This window comes from Podarcis erhardii, assembly GCF_964252035.2.
Source record: "Podarcis erhardii genome assembly, chromosome: 8".
Taxonomy (NCBI): domain Eukaryota; kingdom Metazoa; phylum Chordata; class Lepidosauria; order Squamata; family Lacertidae; genus Podarcis; species Podarcis erhardii.
Genome location: NC_138499.1, coordinates 59120450 through 59137696, shown reverse-complemented (window position 1 = coordinate 59137696; position 17247 = coordinate 59120450). Strand labels below are relative to the sequence as shown.

At 42.1% G+C, this 17247-nt stretch overlaps 1 protein-coding gene across 1 annotated transcript in view; it reads left to right on the top strand.

Annotated features, from left to right (window-relative positions):
- Nucleotides 1-567: 567 nt before the first annotated feature.
- The window catches only part of CARMIL1 (capping protein regulator and myosin 1 linker 1), a 133509-nt gene continuing 116829 nt past the window's right edge, over nucleotides 568-17247 (top strand). The window contains exons 1-2 of the mRNA XM_081873347.1: nucleotides 568-900; nucleotides 5726-5823. Of these exons, the coding sequence (XP_081729473.1) occupies nucleotides 861-900; nucleotides 5726-5823 (138 nt within the window). The 5' untranslated portion in view covers nucleotides 568-860. The remainder of the gene's footprint in view (nucleotides 901-5725; nucleotides 5824-17247) is intronic.

Below are 17247 nucleotides of genomic sequence, written 5' to 3'. Positions count from 1 at the left end.
GAGAGGGGAGGGAGGAGGGAGCAAGGGGATTGCTACAAATGTCCTTAATTCTTCTTCCACCCCCTCCCCTCCCTCCCTCCCTCCTCCCTCCCTCCCTCCCTGGCCGCGCGCATGGAATCTGTTGCAAATGTAGGGCTGGCAGGAAACGCGGCTGAGTAGAAAGTCTTTCTGCTGCTTTAGCGAGAGAGAGCGCGCGCGCCACCCTCTCCACGGCGGCGGCGGCGGCGGCGGCTCTCGCGAGGTGAAGAGGCCGCCTCTGGGCTGGAGCCGCCGGGCGCGCGTGTGGGCGCGTATGAAGCGAAGCCCTTCGGCGGGGCTGGGCTTTTCTCTGCCGGAGTAAGGAATGCCGCCGCCACCGCCACTACGACGTCCTCCTCCGCCTGCTCCTCCTCCACCCACGCTTTCCGCTTGCACCTCAAGCCAGGAGGCGGCTGCGTGAGGCAGGAGGGGAAAGCGGGAAGGAGGAAGGAGGAAAGGCGAGCCTGACGAAGGAGAAGAAGAAGAAGAAGAAGAAGAAGGGGATTAGCGCCGCGGGCTCTGCCTCGGGGAGACCATTCCGCCCTTGGACCTCTCTCGCCGAAATGGAGAGGCGTCATGTAGCCATAATCTTCTAAGTAACCCTCCGCTTTTTGGTCTCTTTTTTTAAACCTACCGATTTTTTTAAGGGTAGAAAGGAGAGAGAGAGAGAGAGAGAGAGAGACACCACCACCAGCAGCAGCCGGCTCGTTGCCCCTCCCTCTCCTGTTTTCCCTACCCCAAAATAATTGGGTTTTGGGCAGTTCTTTCGTGGCGAGCAGGCGCGAGTTGTCCCCGGCAACCAGCGCGCACACCTCGCTGGGGAGAGACGACCGGGGGCAGCGATGACTGAAGAGAGCTCCGACGTTCCCAAAGAGTTGCTAGGTAAGCATGTCCCTCGCCTCCCCATTTCTCTTCCTGGGTTCATAATGGGCACTTCACTGGGAGAGGTGAGGAGGGGGAGGGGGTTGCTTCCTGTCAGGGGTATTAAGGTGAGGGCGAAAGTCTATGCCTGCCTGCCTGCCTGCCTGCCTGCCTCCTCTCCCCCCCCCCCCCGACGCCTTCCTCGCCCATATCCTGTTGTCTTCTGCATTAAATGCTCCTTTGGGAATGGGGAGGCGTGGTGGGAAGCTGCAGTTACTTGTTTTCTCTGGGAGACGGGTGGAAAGGTGCGGGGGGGTGGGGGTGGGGGTGGGGGGGGTCGTCTGTAAGCTGAAGCAGCTCTCGCTTCCTCCGCCCGCCCTCCCTCCCCTGTTTTTTTGGCATCGCTGTTGCTGGAGGAGATTTGCTTGCGGGGCGGAGGGGAAGATTAGGCAGCCTTTTAACTAGGCAAACGGAGCGGAGCTTTCGGCATCTGCGAGCCAACTAAGTGAAAGCAATCTTTAACCCTCTCGAGGGGCGGCTTGTTTCTCAACGCCAGCATTTCCTCGCCACCCTTTGCCCTGCTGGCTCTCCCCATCTGGCCCCATAGGAGCCTCCAACCCTAGCGATGATCTCTCCCCTCCACAGACGTATGTCGAGTCTCTTGCGCGCGAAGAATGGGAAAGGGTTCTTGGATTATTCTATCGTTTGGTGGTCTTGCAAGGTTGCGTGCGAAAAGTGATGCTTAAAAAGCAGGCAGAACCTCCTAGCCTTTCCTTCTCCGGTGCAAATGCGCTCCAGAGTGTTTTGCTTATGGACCTTGCTTCGCTGTGCAAGCCAAGCTGCTAGGCGGATGGGCTTAAGATGCTCAGGTGCATAAGGAGAGGACTGCCAAAGCATCTGTTGCTGTTCAGACTGTGGATAGGGAGATTTCAAAAAGCCCCTTCCCTGTGTCTCGATTTGCAATGGACTGGGAGCCAATATGGCTGGCAGTTCAGCCCTTGTTAATTAAAAATATATCTCTGTGAAAATTATTATTTACTGGGGTAAGTAGTCTCTTTAGGCATTTATGGACTGCCCTATAGCCAAGTTCCCAGGACAGTTTACAACAAGATTCAGTTACCTATTATCAGATTGAGTGTGTCATATCAGGAAGATTCATGGGGTGTGCAACAATATTTCCTTTGCCTGGTCGACTTCAAACATGCCATGAAATTTCATGGGGTTTCCATTTTATAGAGAAGGAACTGAAACTGATCCTTGGTATATTACTTGTGACTATGTCTCGCTGAGTTCAGTGAAGCTTATTCCTACATTAAGTGTGCCCAGGATTGTAGCCTGAGGCATAGTGGTTTTCCAGCAAAAGGCAAGTCTTATCCTTCCAAATACAGCACATCTTTTTATCTTGACTATCCACCATTCACTGTTCCTCTTCCTCTAATCTCCTTACTGCTAATGCAAGTACATATATGATGGCTGCTTCTTGAAACAGCTGGGCATAAGTTGAGGGCAATCCTTTTAGGTTTACCTGCATATGTTATTTAGTCTTCTACAAATGCACTTGAAAAGAAATGGTTTGAAAAAAATTATACTGTGTGGAGGAGCACGAAAAGGAAATGAAGGCACTATTGCATATAATCCTGATTAATAACGTTAGACCATCCACTAATATTACCCTGGTGAAATCAGATAGCCAGATCCTAGCAGCAGTATTTGGTGCCAAACGTGTACCAGATTGCAACCCATTTGTTTTGCTGACCCATATTACTCAATGGAGTCTATTAAGAATCCTCACCTGTACAGCTCTGCTCTGGATTTTGTTTAACTGTGCTAGAATGTGACACACAAATGGATCCCTCAAACTGTTTACCTATGTATACATATAATGTTTCTCAACTGCCTTATCACCTCCTTTGGATAAATGACACTATTACTCGCTGTGCAAATAATGCATACTTCAACAATGTCTTGACACCTCTGGCAGTGCATAGATAGTTAAATTCGTCATGTATGTGATGATTCAGAATCTTTGGCTAGGAAAAGAGTTATTGTGCATGGTAAATAGTGCAGGAGCATCTTGGTTCGGTTATTGTAGGACGTCAGAAGAGAAATCTGCTTGTTTCTTTTTATGTACATAATGGGGGTGGGGGCTCTTTAAAGAAAACTTACCCATTGATAGAGGGGTGGGGAAGAGTTGGTTATAAAAATAACAATATTTTGAACTATCAGGTATATTTGAATCATTTGTTGCCAACTTCTAGATGGATATAATGTCTAGAAAGGCAGACACTTGCATAGATTCATATATAATGAGTTATTAGGCTGCATTGCTCATCCAGGAAAACAAAGGTGAGCTGTCTTCTATTGTAAACATAAATTAGATGTTATGTTTAATATAATATGACTTACCCTAACATCTGTCAGCTTTCAGAATTAAAGCTTGATCATACAAATTTGTGTGTTCTTGAAGGTATTCCTATGTCTTCAGGGTGGATCAACATTTCCTCCAGTTTCAGTTAGTGCAGGTGCCTTAGTACTTTGGGTGGATCATCTTGCAGCAGTGATACCTTGCTGTTCTGCACTGTAGGTTAATGTGTTATAAGAGACATGATACCAAGACGCATTAGTTAAGTTGTTTGAAGATAGTCATGAAAACCTAATAGCATATATTTAAATGTATAAAACCTAATGCGGACTGTCTCACCAGAGTGGTGCATGCTCTAGTTATCTCTCTCTTTGACTACTGCAATGCGCTCTATGTGGGGCTACCTTTGAAGGTGACCCAGAAACTACAACTAATCCAGAATGCAGCAGCTAGACTGGTGACTGGGGGTGGCCGCCGAGACCACATACCGCTGGTCTTGAAAAACCTACACTAGCTCCCAGTACATTTCCAAGCACAATTGAAAGTGTTGGTGCTGACCTTTAAAGCCCTAAACAGCCTCGGTCCAGTATACCTGAAGGAGCATCTCCACCCCCATCATTCAGCCACAACACTGAGGTCCAGTGCCGAGGGCCTTCTCGGTAGTGGCACCCGCCCTGTGGAATACCCTCCCACCAGATGTCAAAGAGAAAAACAACTACCAGACTTTTAGAAGACGTCTGAAGGCAGCCCTGTTTAGGGAAGCTTTTAATGTTTAATAGACTATTGTATTTTAATATTCTGTTGGGAGCGGCCCAGAGTGGCTGGGGAAACCCAGCCAGATGGACGGGGTATAAATAATAAATAATAAATTATTATTATTATTATTATTATTATTATTATTATTATTATTATGCCAAAAAGCTTAAATAGTACTGTGGATGTACTCCCCTAAGCATTTTAACATATTGAGCAATATTTATTACATTAATTGTATTCTCTGGGCTTTGTTGAAGACCCTGCAGTATCTTTGGCAACATGTTACTGTATTTTGATGGGTATTGATGCAAAGTCTTTCCTAGGAGATGAATTTTTAGTTAAACACATTGAACTATAGCTGCTGCTATCTTGTTTACTGATGGGCGTGCAAAATGGCGGCATCTTTGTGTTCTAAAGGCGTTTTCATCTTGGATTGTGTGTTGAGCATGTGCAACAACAATGATGGTGGTATCCATGTTGTCTGCAGGCCAGCTTCAGACCAGATGAGGACCTTTTGATGCCCCCCCTTCAATTTTTGAATATACCTAGCTTTGTAGTCTATTCCATGACTTCAGTACTTGATTTGCATGAGTTACTTATCCCTGTTAATATTAAGATGATCGACTTGTACACATGGATCTGACCACAACTGCTTGCACATTGTTTGAATGGCCGCAGATTCCTATAACGGGAAAAAAGAACATTAACACAACACTAGCCATGCTGTGAGAGCTTTATAAGTGAAGATGAACTGTTTGTAGTACTTGCTTTGGCTGTTGAGTAGATAGCTTGTGACAAATTCTTTCCCCTTCCCACCCCCAAATCTGGTGTCTTGAGGCAGTCACGTGCTCCTAAATCCAGCCCTGGATGACTGGTTCTGGTCTGGTTCTTGCAGAGAGTGATAAAAATGTGTGAAATTGAGAATGAGGTTGGTTGAGACCAGTGACAAATGGTATGAGAAGTGAGCTCAGCATAGTTTTTTTAAGGGTGTATCAGCGTGGCAGCTTGCCTTGCATTTGGTTTTGTACTTCAGTGCTAAACCAGGAATGTTCCTCTAAGAGGATTCCATACTTACACTTTAAGTACCAGTACTGTACTGTAGTATTGTAGTCTGCCTGTAACCTGCATACTTTCATGAGTACTTCAGGGGATGGAGATGCATCCTGTTTGTGAGACTCCTTTTCCAGGTACTAAAAATCGACACAGGCCCTAGGAGACTGAACTCCTAGACTGAGATCCATTCTATGTTTCGGATAAGAACACATAGAACTGTTTTGATGTTGCAATCTAGGGGGTGACACAGCATGCATTTACAAGGCGCTGGATCTTACCTGCATTATTCGACTTCCAAAATGTGAGAGCCTGCTGTGAATATGAATGAGATCAAACATTTGAGTGCCTCAGTATCTGATTACTTTAGTTCATAGATGTCTTTCTCTGGTAAGAGGAGGAAGTAAACCTATGCTTTCCTCTTTAGACTTTTCTTTGTTTACAATGTATTATTTACCTAATGCTCAACGACAAAGGAGTACAGATTTCCAAAGTGCAGTAGAGAATGTATAGGCATGTGTGGTTTGACTGTTTACTAAGAACAGTGGAAACATTTAGTTTAGTCATTTAAGTTTATTTGGAAACAAGAGCATTGCTTGGCAGTATAATAGTAGCATAATTTCATATTTACCTTACTTCTTAACAGTGAAAGCAATTTTATGTTCTTCACTATTTCAGAAAGTGTCAAGGATGTGATTGGGAGGAAGATAAAAATTTCAGTGAAGAAGAAAGTTAAGCTAGAAGTCAAGAGCGACAAAGTGGATAACAAAATATTGGTAAGTACGCTCCTTTGCCCTGATGGCAATGTTCTTCATGTTGAACAAGTTATTCCAAGCCCTCAGAAATGATGTTCTTTTAATTTAAATGAAGGGGCCCACCAACTGGGTTTGCTAGATTCTTGCTCCTCTTCTTGAAAAAGTTGCCTGGCTTTTAAAATCTCTCATTTCCTCTGTATTGTAGTTGTAGGGGGAGGGGGGCAGAAAGAAGAGAGTTTGGTTGTACAGCTCAGGTGAAGAAAAACTGGCATGTAACCTCCCCCCCCCCCCCGGCAACTTCATGCCTGTTGCAGGTTGTCAGTGTGTGTACCTGAGAAATAGGGGAAAGGAAGAGCGTTCTGTAATCATGATGGCAGGAGGGCCGAAGCAATGGGTTTCCCTCCTTTCCTGTTTCAAAGCTCTGTCTTGTTAGAAATTTCTCCCACTTGGGAGAAGGGACAGTCATGTTGATCATGGGCTCTTGCTAGAGGATATTTGGAGGCCTGACAATCTAGATTTGTGCCTAGTATTATCAAGTTAAGAGTACAGCAGATAAAGACAGATATCTACAGTATGTTCAAATTAATGTTCATGCAGGCATGCTTGCGTGGGAAGTTGCCAATATGGTGCTTGAGCTCTGTAGCAAGAGTACAAAACAGAGGGAACGCTTCCCAAATATTTCCCCTTCCTTTGCCAAAGTCTGCACAGAGGAACTCTCTAAATAATTCAAATAATTTAAGATTATGTGTACTAGATGGGGTTTTGGAGGCTCTGGGAGCAACTTGTTCTGCTTGTGTAAAATGTTAGGGAGGGAACACTGAAGCTCTACTCCTTAATACTAGAAATAATGCTTAGCCTACTGCTTCAGAACTCTCACCAGGCTTTGTCCACATTTTGAAGTTCTTTTTTTAATATTCTTAATGTCTTAAAACTTACTTTTTAAAAAGGCAAAAAGAGAGCCCGTATTGTTGGTTTAATTTTGTGTCTGGTGCTAATTTACATGGACATGAATTAGGATTGTGAAATTTACATAATCCTACCTGTAGGTTTGTGCAGGAAAAATTACTCTTTCATTTCTTCAGGTTAATTACTTTGATTATTTTTTTTTAAAGGATCAAGCAGATGTACAGTTGATTTTGATATTCAGTTGTTCACAACAGCAAAATTGATTCCTCCAGAACAACAGTTTTGAAATTTTGTTCCACAATGTGTATATGTGTTTACATAGGTGTGAAGGAGAACAGGCTGTCAGCAGAAAGCAGTTTGTATTATGACTATCAGATTCATGGAATATTTTTGAGCCTGATGTATTGTAACACAACAGCTGTCATAGACTTGAAAGATTTCCTGCCAGCTTATGCATATCAGATGCAGGCAAGAAGCAGTAAGCTTCTGTTCAAAAAGTGTTAAATGCTCACTCCCCTATGAACAATTTGATTGCTTTCTTCATTTGATGCATACTTACTGAGGATTAGTGATATTAATAAATGCCATACCTCTTTCTCGGATCAGCTACTTAAAGAATTTGAAGTATCTTATATGCAGTGTCTCTGCAAGGATCTCTCCCTCTCCTCCTTTCCTTCCCTCCCTCTCTCCAAAAAAATCATGGCCCTAAATTCTACACTTTGCATTCTCCCTACTTTAGGTTTGGAATATGCATGGTGACTGATGGAGACTATTTGTTTTATGCATTTGACTGATCAGTTCATTCACATAATAGAATGTGAGTGACTTTTTTACTTGCACAAAATTATTGCTGTTATTGGTTCTAGATGATATAGTTGAAACATTGCATTTCTGTTGGACTTATTGCGAAACAAGCTAAAGTTTAGTGTTTTCACATTTCCTTATCACCCTTTTGCACTTCTCACTGCTAATTCTGCTATACGTGTCCAAGTACAAAATATGGGCACTGTTCATTAGACCATAAACCATGTGTATAATTGAAGTGCTGCTATTATTTGTCAAGAAGTGTCAACTAGGAAAGTTCTGTTTCTTTGTATTTTGCATAGAAAGGCAGCAGTTTAAAGGTGTGCACCGTTATTGACTGAAGTGTACATATTTTGTAAATGAATATATTGGAGTATTCCTGACTTTCCATATGCAAGTTGACTTGTGTTAAACAAAATGGTATGTAATGTTAACCATAGTTCTTCAGTTTGCACAAAGCATAGTTAAGTAGAAGCAAAAGCTTCTAAACTCTTCCAGAGTGTTTGACCTTGAGGCTTACTTATACTCTTTTATGTCACACTAAACTGTGTTTTTAGCATGGCGCGGGCATCTTCCCTGTGGGCTAGCCCTCATAAAAGTAGCTAACTATAGGGATCCTAAGTTACATTAAGGCTAATGTTGAGGGTTGAGTACAAGTGCCAGTTTAAGAGTGTTATGTTAGTGCCCCAGAATGTCTACATTCTGGCATTATGAGAAATGAGTAAACGAAACTCTGAGTAACATATGCTTTCAGGTTATTTCTAAGGTTTTTAAACATCTTGGACAAAAAAGTAAGGATCACCCTCATGCTAATGGCAATTCACTGCCTTCTGCTTGCTCTTTTCTTATTTTGAGGTCAAAAATAGCTTGGAGTTATTCATTAACTTGGACTGCTTCATTAAGAAATTCCGAACAGGAATCTACTTGGTTGAATGGCCCTAGGTGCCTCACATTGCAGGAGGAAAGGTGCTACAAAAATGTAAAAAATAAATTATTTTCACTGAACTATTTACAAAATGGCAACTTCTGTGTAGCTTGAATATAGGACATGGTGATGGGGGCAAGTGTTTGTAGGACTGCAGCTTGAATTCTTAATAGTTGGTTTTTAGGGTTACTTTTTTGCAGATTTTGACTTTCTAAACATTCACATAAATTTGGGAGAAGAGGAAATTGAATATTGGGTTGTTTCTAAGTTCTGTAGCTAATCTACTTCACAGTGTCCCCAATGAAAGATTTTATCCTCACGTACTATTTGCAATCATTTGGCTTATTTAGACATTCAGCTTCTTCTTCTTCTTCTAGTTTTCATACTCTGCTAGGTCTTGCTTTCACCCCCAGTTTGTTTAATCTCAACAGTTAGCTTCTGACATGGCTTTGGTAAAGACCAGTGTGCTGTTTTTTTACTCCTTAGGGAAAGCACTCTTGGTACCTCCATAACACGCACAGACATTTCCCCTTACTTTCTAGGAGGAAAAAAGTGAGTCTTATGGTGCAAAAAATACGGTAACTAATTTTCAAAGTCACGATCTATTTAACTCAGGGAAATAAAAATAACCTTAAGTAGAAGTGGGGATTTGGTTATGGAACAAAACCAACATGAATATATTATAAGACAGCTGTGTTGGAGTCAAGCCACGCAAAGGTTGCTAATGCTAAATGACTTAAAAGTTACAGTGAGGCCCCAAATGGAGATTGTGAAAAAGCACTTCCATGCGGCAGTGCTCAGTGTTGTTTGAAAGTGTCTTCTAGTAGGTATTATTAGTGCAATTGTATTCAGTGTTTCCATGTCATCCCTGATGACTTGAATGACTATAATGTCACATGTGTGAATGCAGCATTTTCATGCTAGCACCAGCCCCCAAGGACAGCAGACGTTGTTGGACTTAATTTGGCTAAATCGCATATAGAGGGACCTTAACATCATAATTCTGATAGAAAGTACTTCTCTGTGGCACTGTTCAAGCTAATGGCCTCCACAACAAGGATGTACCATGTTTCAGTCAGCACTCTGATACATATCTTCATCAAAATCTGTAAATGCACCTGTCTTTAAATTAAGGAAAGGATAAGGGAAGGATAAGGGACGCGGGTGGCGCTGTGGGTTAAACCACAGAGCCTAGGACTTGCCGATCAGAAGGTCGGCGGTTCGAATCCCCATGACGGGGTGAGCTCCTGTTGCTCGGTCCCTGCTCCTGCCAACCTAGCAGTTCGAAAGCATGTCAAAGTGCAAGTACAGTGGTGCCTCGCAAGACGAAATTAATCCGTTCCGCGAGTCTCTTCGTCTTGCGGTTTTTTTGTCTTGCGAAGCACGGCTATTAGCGGATTAGCGCTATTAGCGGCTATTAGCGGCTTAGCGGCTTAGAAAAAGGGGGGGGAGGGAAAGAACTCGTAAGACGTTTCGTCTTGCGAAGCAAGCCCATAGGGAAATTCGTCTTGCGAAGCACCTGAAAAGATGGAAAACTCTTTCGTCTAGCGAGTTTTTCGTCTTGCGACGCATTCGTCTTGCGGGGCACCACTGTAGATAAATAGGTACCGCTCCGGCGGGAAGGTAAACGGCATTTCCGTGTGCTGCTCTGGTTCACCAGAAGTGGCTTAGTCATGCTGGCCACATGACCCGGAAGCTGTACGCCGGCTCCCTCGGCCAGTAAAGTGAGATGAGTGCCGCAACCCCAGAGTCAGTCACGACTGGACCTAATGGTCAGGGGTCCCTTTACCCCTTTACCTTTTAAGGGAATGCTTAGAAATTAAAGCACAAGGATTCAGACCACTAGGTGTCTGTAGAAAGTTTAGTTGGCAGACTATTAGGTGACTAGTAAATTCATATGGAGCAAGATTCTTCAGGAAGAATTGTTAACCGTTTGGGACATTTGGAAGAACCTTTGAGCTGAAAAAAGTAGAAGCGCAAAGTGAGAAGAAAATCAACAGTGAAGGTTGTCAAAGTCCTTAAAATGCCTTATGAACTTACTGACAATTATGGTCTCTGGCTTAGTGTCTTGTGCATGCTGTCTAGGGAGGCTTGTATCAGTTTGATAAATGTTCATTCTGATTTGATATACTCTGTGAGAGTGATGGATGAATTTAAATGTGGGTGAATAGGTGGGAAATACAGCTAAATACTGCCTTGAAGTGGTGTACTCCTCTTTTCAACTACAGTTGGCAGCCTTTTTGATGATCAATGATGTTTAGAGAATACTTTTTCTGCTATTCCACAGTAGAGGACATTCTGCCCAAGTGTTTTAGCATTAGCAACTTGTTTTCTCCCTTTCTTATTTCTGGAAGTTATTTTCAGTTCCTTGCTGTTTTTGTTTGGCCTTGGGTAAATTCTCGAAGTTGACATATCTGTTAGGATTGTGCTGGTCAGCTCAAACTTGAATTACGGTATAACACCACAATCTAGCTTTTATTTTAATCATTTGGCTTACTTCTTTTTAATTTGAAGAATGTATATACTGCTTAATCAAAGAACCCTTAAATTATATAACAGATAAAATCAGCAAGATTTAAAGCAGATATACATAACTTCTTACATGTCCAGATAGGCTTGCTGAAACAAGTTTTTTGCAGGCTTATAAAACAACATAATGAAGGGGTCTGACTAAGGTTGATAGGCAGGGGATTCCCAGAACATAGGTGATGTCACATTGAAAGCTCAACTTCCTGTAGATTTAGAGCAAACATTCTTACAAGAGTGCAAGTTCAGCAGATTGAAGGGATCAAGTAGACACAGGGGGCAAGGCAGTCCCTCAGGTAAACTGGTCCCAAGCTGTTAAGGACTTTATACACTAATACTAAGATCTGGAACTTGGTTTGGGGGTGAAATGGCAGTCAGTGCAGAACTTGCGAAGGTGTAATACACTGGAGCTTTCTTGGCTGTTTGGCCATTAACTCAATGCTGCTATTCACTTCATAATTATAATGTGCTTAAAGGTAAAGGTAAAGGGACCCCTGACCATTAGGTCCAGTTGTGGCTGACTCTGGGGTTGCGGCGCTCATCTCACTTTATTGGCCAAGGGAGCTGGCGTACAGCTTCCGGGTCATGTGGCCAGCATGACTAAGCCGCTTCTTGCGAACCAGAGCAGCACACGGAAATGCTGTTTACCTTCCTGCCAGAATGGTACCTATTTATCTGCTTGCACTTTGACGTGCTTTCGAACTGCTAGGTTGGCAGGAGCAGGGACCGAGCAACGGGAGCTCACCCTGTTGTGGGGATTCGAACTGCCGACCTTCTGATCGGCAAGTCCTAGGCTCTGTAGTTTAAACCACAGTGCCACCCGCGTCCCTCCTATAATGTGCTTACTTGCTGTTTATTTGTTTATATAATAGCTTTTTTAAAAAATTGCAGTACTCACCCTGGGCTGCTTCCCTCACTGTCATCAGTTTCCTCTCAGTGCCATGAGTAACTTCTTGCTCTGTGCTCGGCAGGGCTAAGGAAAACTGTCATGCTCCTTCAGGATTCCTTCCTGGCATGATAACTAATTTTAACATGGTAAAAGGAAATAGAAGCATGCAGGTAAGTCAGGAGCAGGACAGAAAACTTCTACAAACTTTGTGTGTGTGGAAAATAGCACCCAGCGTATCCATATTTTAAAAGATACTTCTTGTGTATAAAATCCTGGGGCTTTGGCTTGTTTCAAAACAAGCAAGACCTTGCCATACTTGTTGGAAGTGTCACATCATTCCTCTCTTTCGTCCTCTTCAATTCCATATTTATCCCACTCGCACTTAAAACTGCATCTCTTCTTAGTTATGATCTCCATCTATTCTATAAGTGAATGACAAGGGAAAAACGTATTTGATTATAGAAATGTAAGAAAATTAAAACAATGGATGCAAACAAAATTCTTCTGTGCCTCTCCCTGGCCACAAGTCCTACTTAAATAAATACTTAAGTGTGTTTCAGAAAGTGCCTAGCCTTGACCTTTAGCAGACTGTCAACATGGCAGTCTTCCAGAACTGGGGTGAAGCCATACTGTTATAACTTTGTCAGGAAACAACCCTGCATGACCTGTCATCATCATGATGAGATGCTGAGGAGGAGGCGGGCTTTTAGGTATGAGGGAGAACTGTGGACTGCTTTGTTTTACAAGTGCCATTGAACTTTGCACTTCACTCTTACTTCCCTCCTCCCATATTAAGAATGAGATGGGTTAGTAGTAGTTCTTCTCAAATTCCAGGAGAAGCATCTTTAACTTATTGTCTTTCCTTCTGTCCACCTCCCCTCCCAAGTTTGTGATGCCATGTTCTTTTGGATAGTTCCCCTCATCTTTTTCCTTTGGTTATTCAGAAATTGAGACAATTGTGGTTACTTGACATTCATCACTTACTACAGAGAAGTCTCTAAGCGACTTACAGGGTTAAGAGTAAAAAAAAAAAGGCATAGCATGAAATGAAATACATTCCAATAAAAACTCATTTCATTCATCCACAAAAAGAACACACACACTAAAAAGAACAACAGGACTTTATTAGCAATAACATTTCAATTCAGTAGGCCATCAGCCCTCTTATCATACTCCACCAAATGCCTGGGAGGACAATCTGTGAACATTCTTTGTACCTAGTTGCATCACACCTGTCTTTTATGTAGCAGAAGTGGCTAAGAGACTGAGCAATAAACCAAGAAATCTCTGTTTCAAATCCTTACCCTGCCATGAACTCATGGCCTTAGGCAAGTTGCTCACTCTTAGCTTTTAGGCGCCATCAGAAATAAAATAATAATAGTAGTAGTGTTTGTGGTGTGTGTGTGTGTGTTTCTTAATTTCTACTTTTAGTAAAACTAGATTTGCCGCCATAAGATAGTGTTAACAGATAAAAGAAGGGATTGCCTTCTGTCCGTGGCAGTATGAATCAAATTAATCGTTTTATTATTAAAATCTGTATCCTGCATTATCTTTCAACAAATGCAAAGCCGCAAACAGTACACAGAACCGCCATAGCAAGAGCGGAAACATCAAAAAGCAATTTGTTAAAAAGTGAAAACAAAACCCTAGTGCACCAGGAGGAACCAAGCACAAAGGGCAACTAATCCCAAAAGGTCCTCTTGATGAGCCAGGGTTTTGTTTGTTTTTTAACCTGGTATTCAAAGCACACAGTATCTGGGGAGGGCATTCCATACAGTTGGCAAAGTAATTGAGAAGGCCATGATCTCATCAGATGTTAGTTGAGGCACTTGGCCTAAGACCGCAGATGTTGAAAAAGGTGTGGAACAATGTACAGGTGGGCTCTTTACATATTTGGGTCCCAAGGCATTTGCAACTTTAATGCAAGAAAGAAAGAAAGAAAAACAGTAAATTGAGTCCAGATAATCTGTGCAAATTAAACAGTACTCTCTAGTTTCTGGTAGTGACACTTTGTACCATTTGAAGTTTCCAGATAACATTGAAGGTCTTACTTGATTTTCTAGTACAGTACATGTGGGGCATTGATTTAAAAAGACATCTTGCAAAGTCTGTATCATTGCATGATACATGAGATTCATTTTGTAATTTTCCAGTGGATATAGGAGTCTGTGTTACATTGCAATTTGGGCGAGGTTATGTTTGTTTGAGGTGCGGTTTGGATTTAATTAATAGGTCTAGAGGGGGAAATCGTGCCTTTGTGAGATATTGCAACTGCTGCAACAACTATCTTCTACTTGTAATCCCAAGTCAGCAAGCGGATTTTAAACATGATGCTGAGGCATGCATCTGATGTTGTATCTAAACCGAATTGTCAGCCTGTGTGTGTTAGTACGCTGCTGCAGCACTTGCTCTGGATCCTTGAAATGGTGTTTGCATTAGGTGACTCTCTTTAGACATGATGTCAGGCATATGTGACTTTGCATGGCTAGTTAGAGCTTTAATGTCCAGCATTTTCCAAGTAAAGAGCCCAGTTAAGGGAAAAACAAGACGATGCTGCATCGCCTCCCCAAAGTAGTAGAGAGAGCCTTGGTAAAATCATTATTCTAATTAGAAGCTAGATCAGTCATTTACAGAAGAGTTCTCCCCCCCACCCCTTTTTCCTCACCTTGCTAATTTCCTTAAATGGCAAGCTTTGACTTGAATAATCTCTGATTCAAAATGCAAATAGTTGAAGTATGATGGCTGACCAAGCTGTTTCTGATCTATAGTAGTCCTTAAACCTGTTTCATTTCCTCCAGTGTAGTTGCCCTATAGAAATCTGTATGGCGAAAGCATATCAAACAAAGACCTTGTGAATATGACCTTGAGCTCCTTGGAGGAAGGGCAAGATATAAATGCAACAATAAATAAATAATTGCATTTAGGGCATTTAATGACAATTCTAAAGACCTCACCATAACATCCTCTTTCAGTATGCCTCCACTTTCTTTCTCTTGAATATTCTGTCTCTCCCACAACTGTTCTGTATCATTCTGTATCAGTTCGGTGTAGCAACTTTTGAGGTTTGTAGATAAATATGGGGCATATTCCTCCCAACCTCCATTTCCCAGATTTTTTCAGCCCTTACATGATTGCATAACTTTCATTTTATAGATACCTCAGGTTTTTATGTTATAAAGGGAAGACTGAAAACTCCAGGGGTGGGGAAAGGAAGTGAGGGTTTTTGGTTTACAGTGGCAAGAAAATATTTTGTCAATACAAATGTATTGACAATACACAATACAAAAATGTTATTGACCTCTTTGCATGTCAGAATTGATGGGCTTTTAAAAGCATGTGTGTTTTCTTTTTTTGCCATTTATGCTGGTGACTGCTTGGGCTCTGGTTAAAGCTTCATTGACAGTATTTTGTTTCTGGGTCATGCCCTTGATTTTTAAATTAACATAATAGGAACAGATCATCTAAGGGCGTGTATTTCCTCCAGACATCTGTTTTGAGTAACTGATGTTGAGGGATGGCTTCCCATTTGAAATATTTGCTCATATTATATATGTATGTTGCCATGTATATATTGCTTCATTGGTTTTGTTGAATGTTGTGGATTACTAAAAAGGTAAAGAACCCCTGACAGTTAAGTCTAGTCATGAACGACTCTGGGGTTGTGGCGCTCATCTCGCTTTACTGGCCAAGGGAGCTGATGTTTGTCCACAGAGTTTTTCTGGGTCATGTGGCCAGCATGACTAAGCCGCTTCTGGCAAAACCAGAGCAGTGCATGGAAATACCGTTTACCTTCCCGCCGGAGCGGTACCTATTTATCTACTTGCACTTTGACATGCTTTCGAGCTGCTAGGTTGGCAGGAGCAGGGACCGAGCAATGGGAGCTCACCCTGGGGCGGGGATTCAAATTGCCCACCTTCTGATTGGCAAGCCCTAGCTAGGCTCAATGGTTTAGACCACAGTGCCACCTGCATCTGTGGATATATTACTAATATCCTCTTAGATGATGATGATAATATATAATAGTAATATATAGTAATATATATATTACTAATATCCTCTTAATAGGAAGGAGATACTTGATGGTCTCTATAACCTTCTGATGTGTTCTTCCCTTTTTGTATTAACAACTGGGGGGACGACGACTGACTGCTTACCTAATGCGGTATAGTAAAATAGGAGCTTGATGATCTTTTGATAGAAATATGTACTGGCTCTGAGGAAAAGAGGGGAGAAATGCTGTCCCTAAGTAAGAATTTCTGACATTTTTGTTCAGGAACTTGGCTCTTTTTCTAAAGTACACTTTTGCAGAAACTGATGAAATACAACATGGGCTTGCCATGTACACACACAGCATTCTGCACCTCCCTGCATTTCTGAAGGGCTACACTGTTAGAACTGACTTTTTCCTAGGGCATAAACAGGAAGGGCTGGCTCATGTTTTGTCAGATGTTTGGCAGGAATGAAACAAATGGACTCAATAGTGGTTGTTGTTTTTTTTAAATGGCCAAGCCAGAAAAGAGCAGCCTTTGAAAACTAGGTATCTCATAAGTGCCAAGTAGATAAACCCTATAAAAACTAAACAATGAGCTTTAAAGAAATAAAACTTGTTTTATCTTGATTACCTAGTGTTAACAGTGTATGCCGAGCATTCGGCACGAATTCTGCTTCTGGAATGTTGGTTTGCAACATTAACATTTCAAATGGCAGGCAGTCGTAGAGGATTTATATCTGGATTATAAAAGTGCCAGCAAAAGGTATTCAGGAAGAAAGGATAAAAGGAGTTAAATGATAAATGACTTGTGTATCACTTGTACCAGCAGGTCTTGAATCACTATGAAATTAGACGTGAAAAAGGCACTTGTTGGTTTTTAAGCTGTTGCGCAAAACCAATTCAAACAAGTCAGTTTCCTGGGGTAAATGCAGTACCGGTTCCTGCTATATGTGGCAAGGAGAGCTTTACCCCACACGAAAGGCAGATAGTGTGGCTGAATTTGTTGCCTGTATGTGGTCTGCCATGCTAGTTATCGCTTAATGCTGCAGTCACTTCATGTGTTCATTCACCTTCAATGACTTCAGCCTTAGTGCACATTAAGCTAACCTTGGTTGGTAGGAAATTGTCGTGAGGAATAGAACAAGGCATTTGCAAGCAGAACTGTTAATTTATTTCTCTATCTTTACCCTAACATCCCAGGGTGGGTTACAGCATTAAAAACAATTTAAATCAACTTTAAAACTTTTATAATTGCCTTCTCTTTGCTCATCTGTTAGACAGGCTTTCCCAACCTGGTGCCTTAGCTCAGAGTGGTGTGGAAGTTTAGAAGACCAGGGAGGAACTTGCCATAGTTGGGCTTACCGTGCTGTGTAATCCAGGCCAATGTGCCTTTCAGAGTTAGGT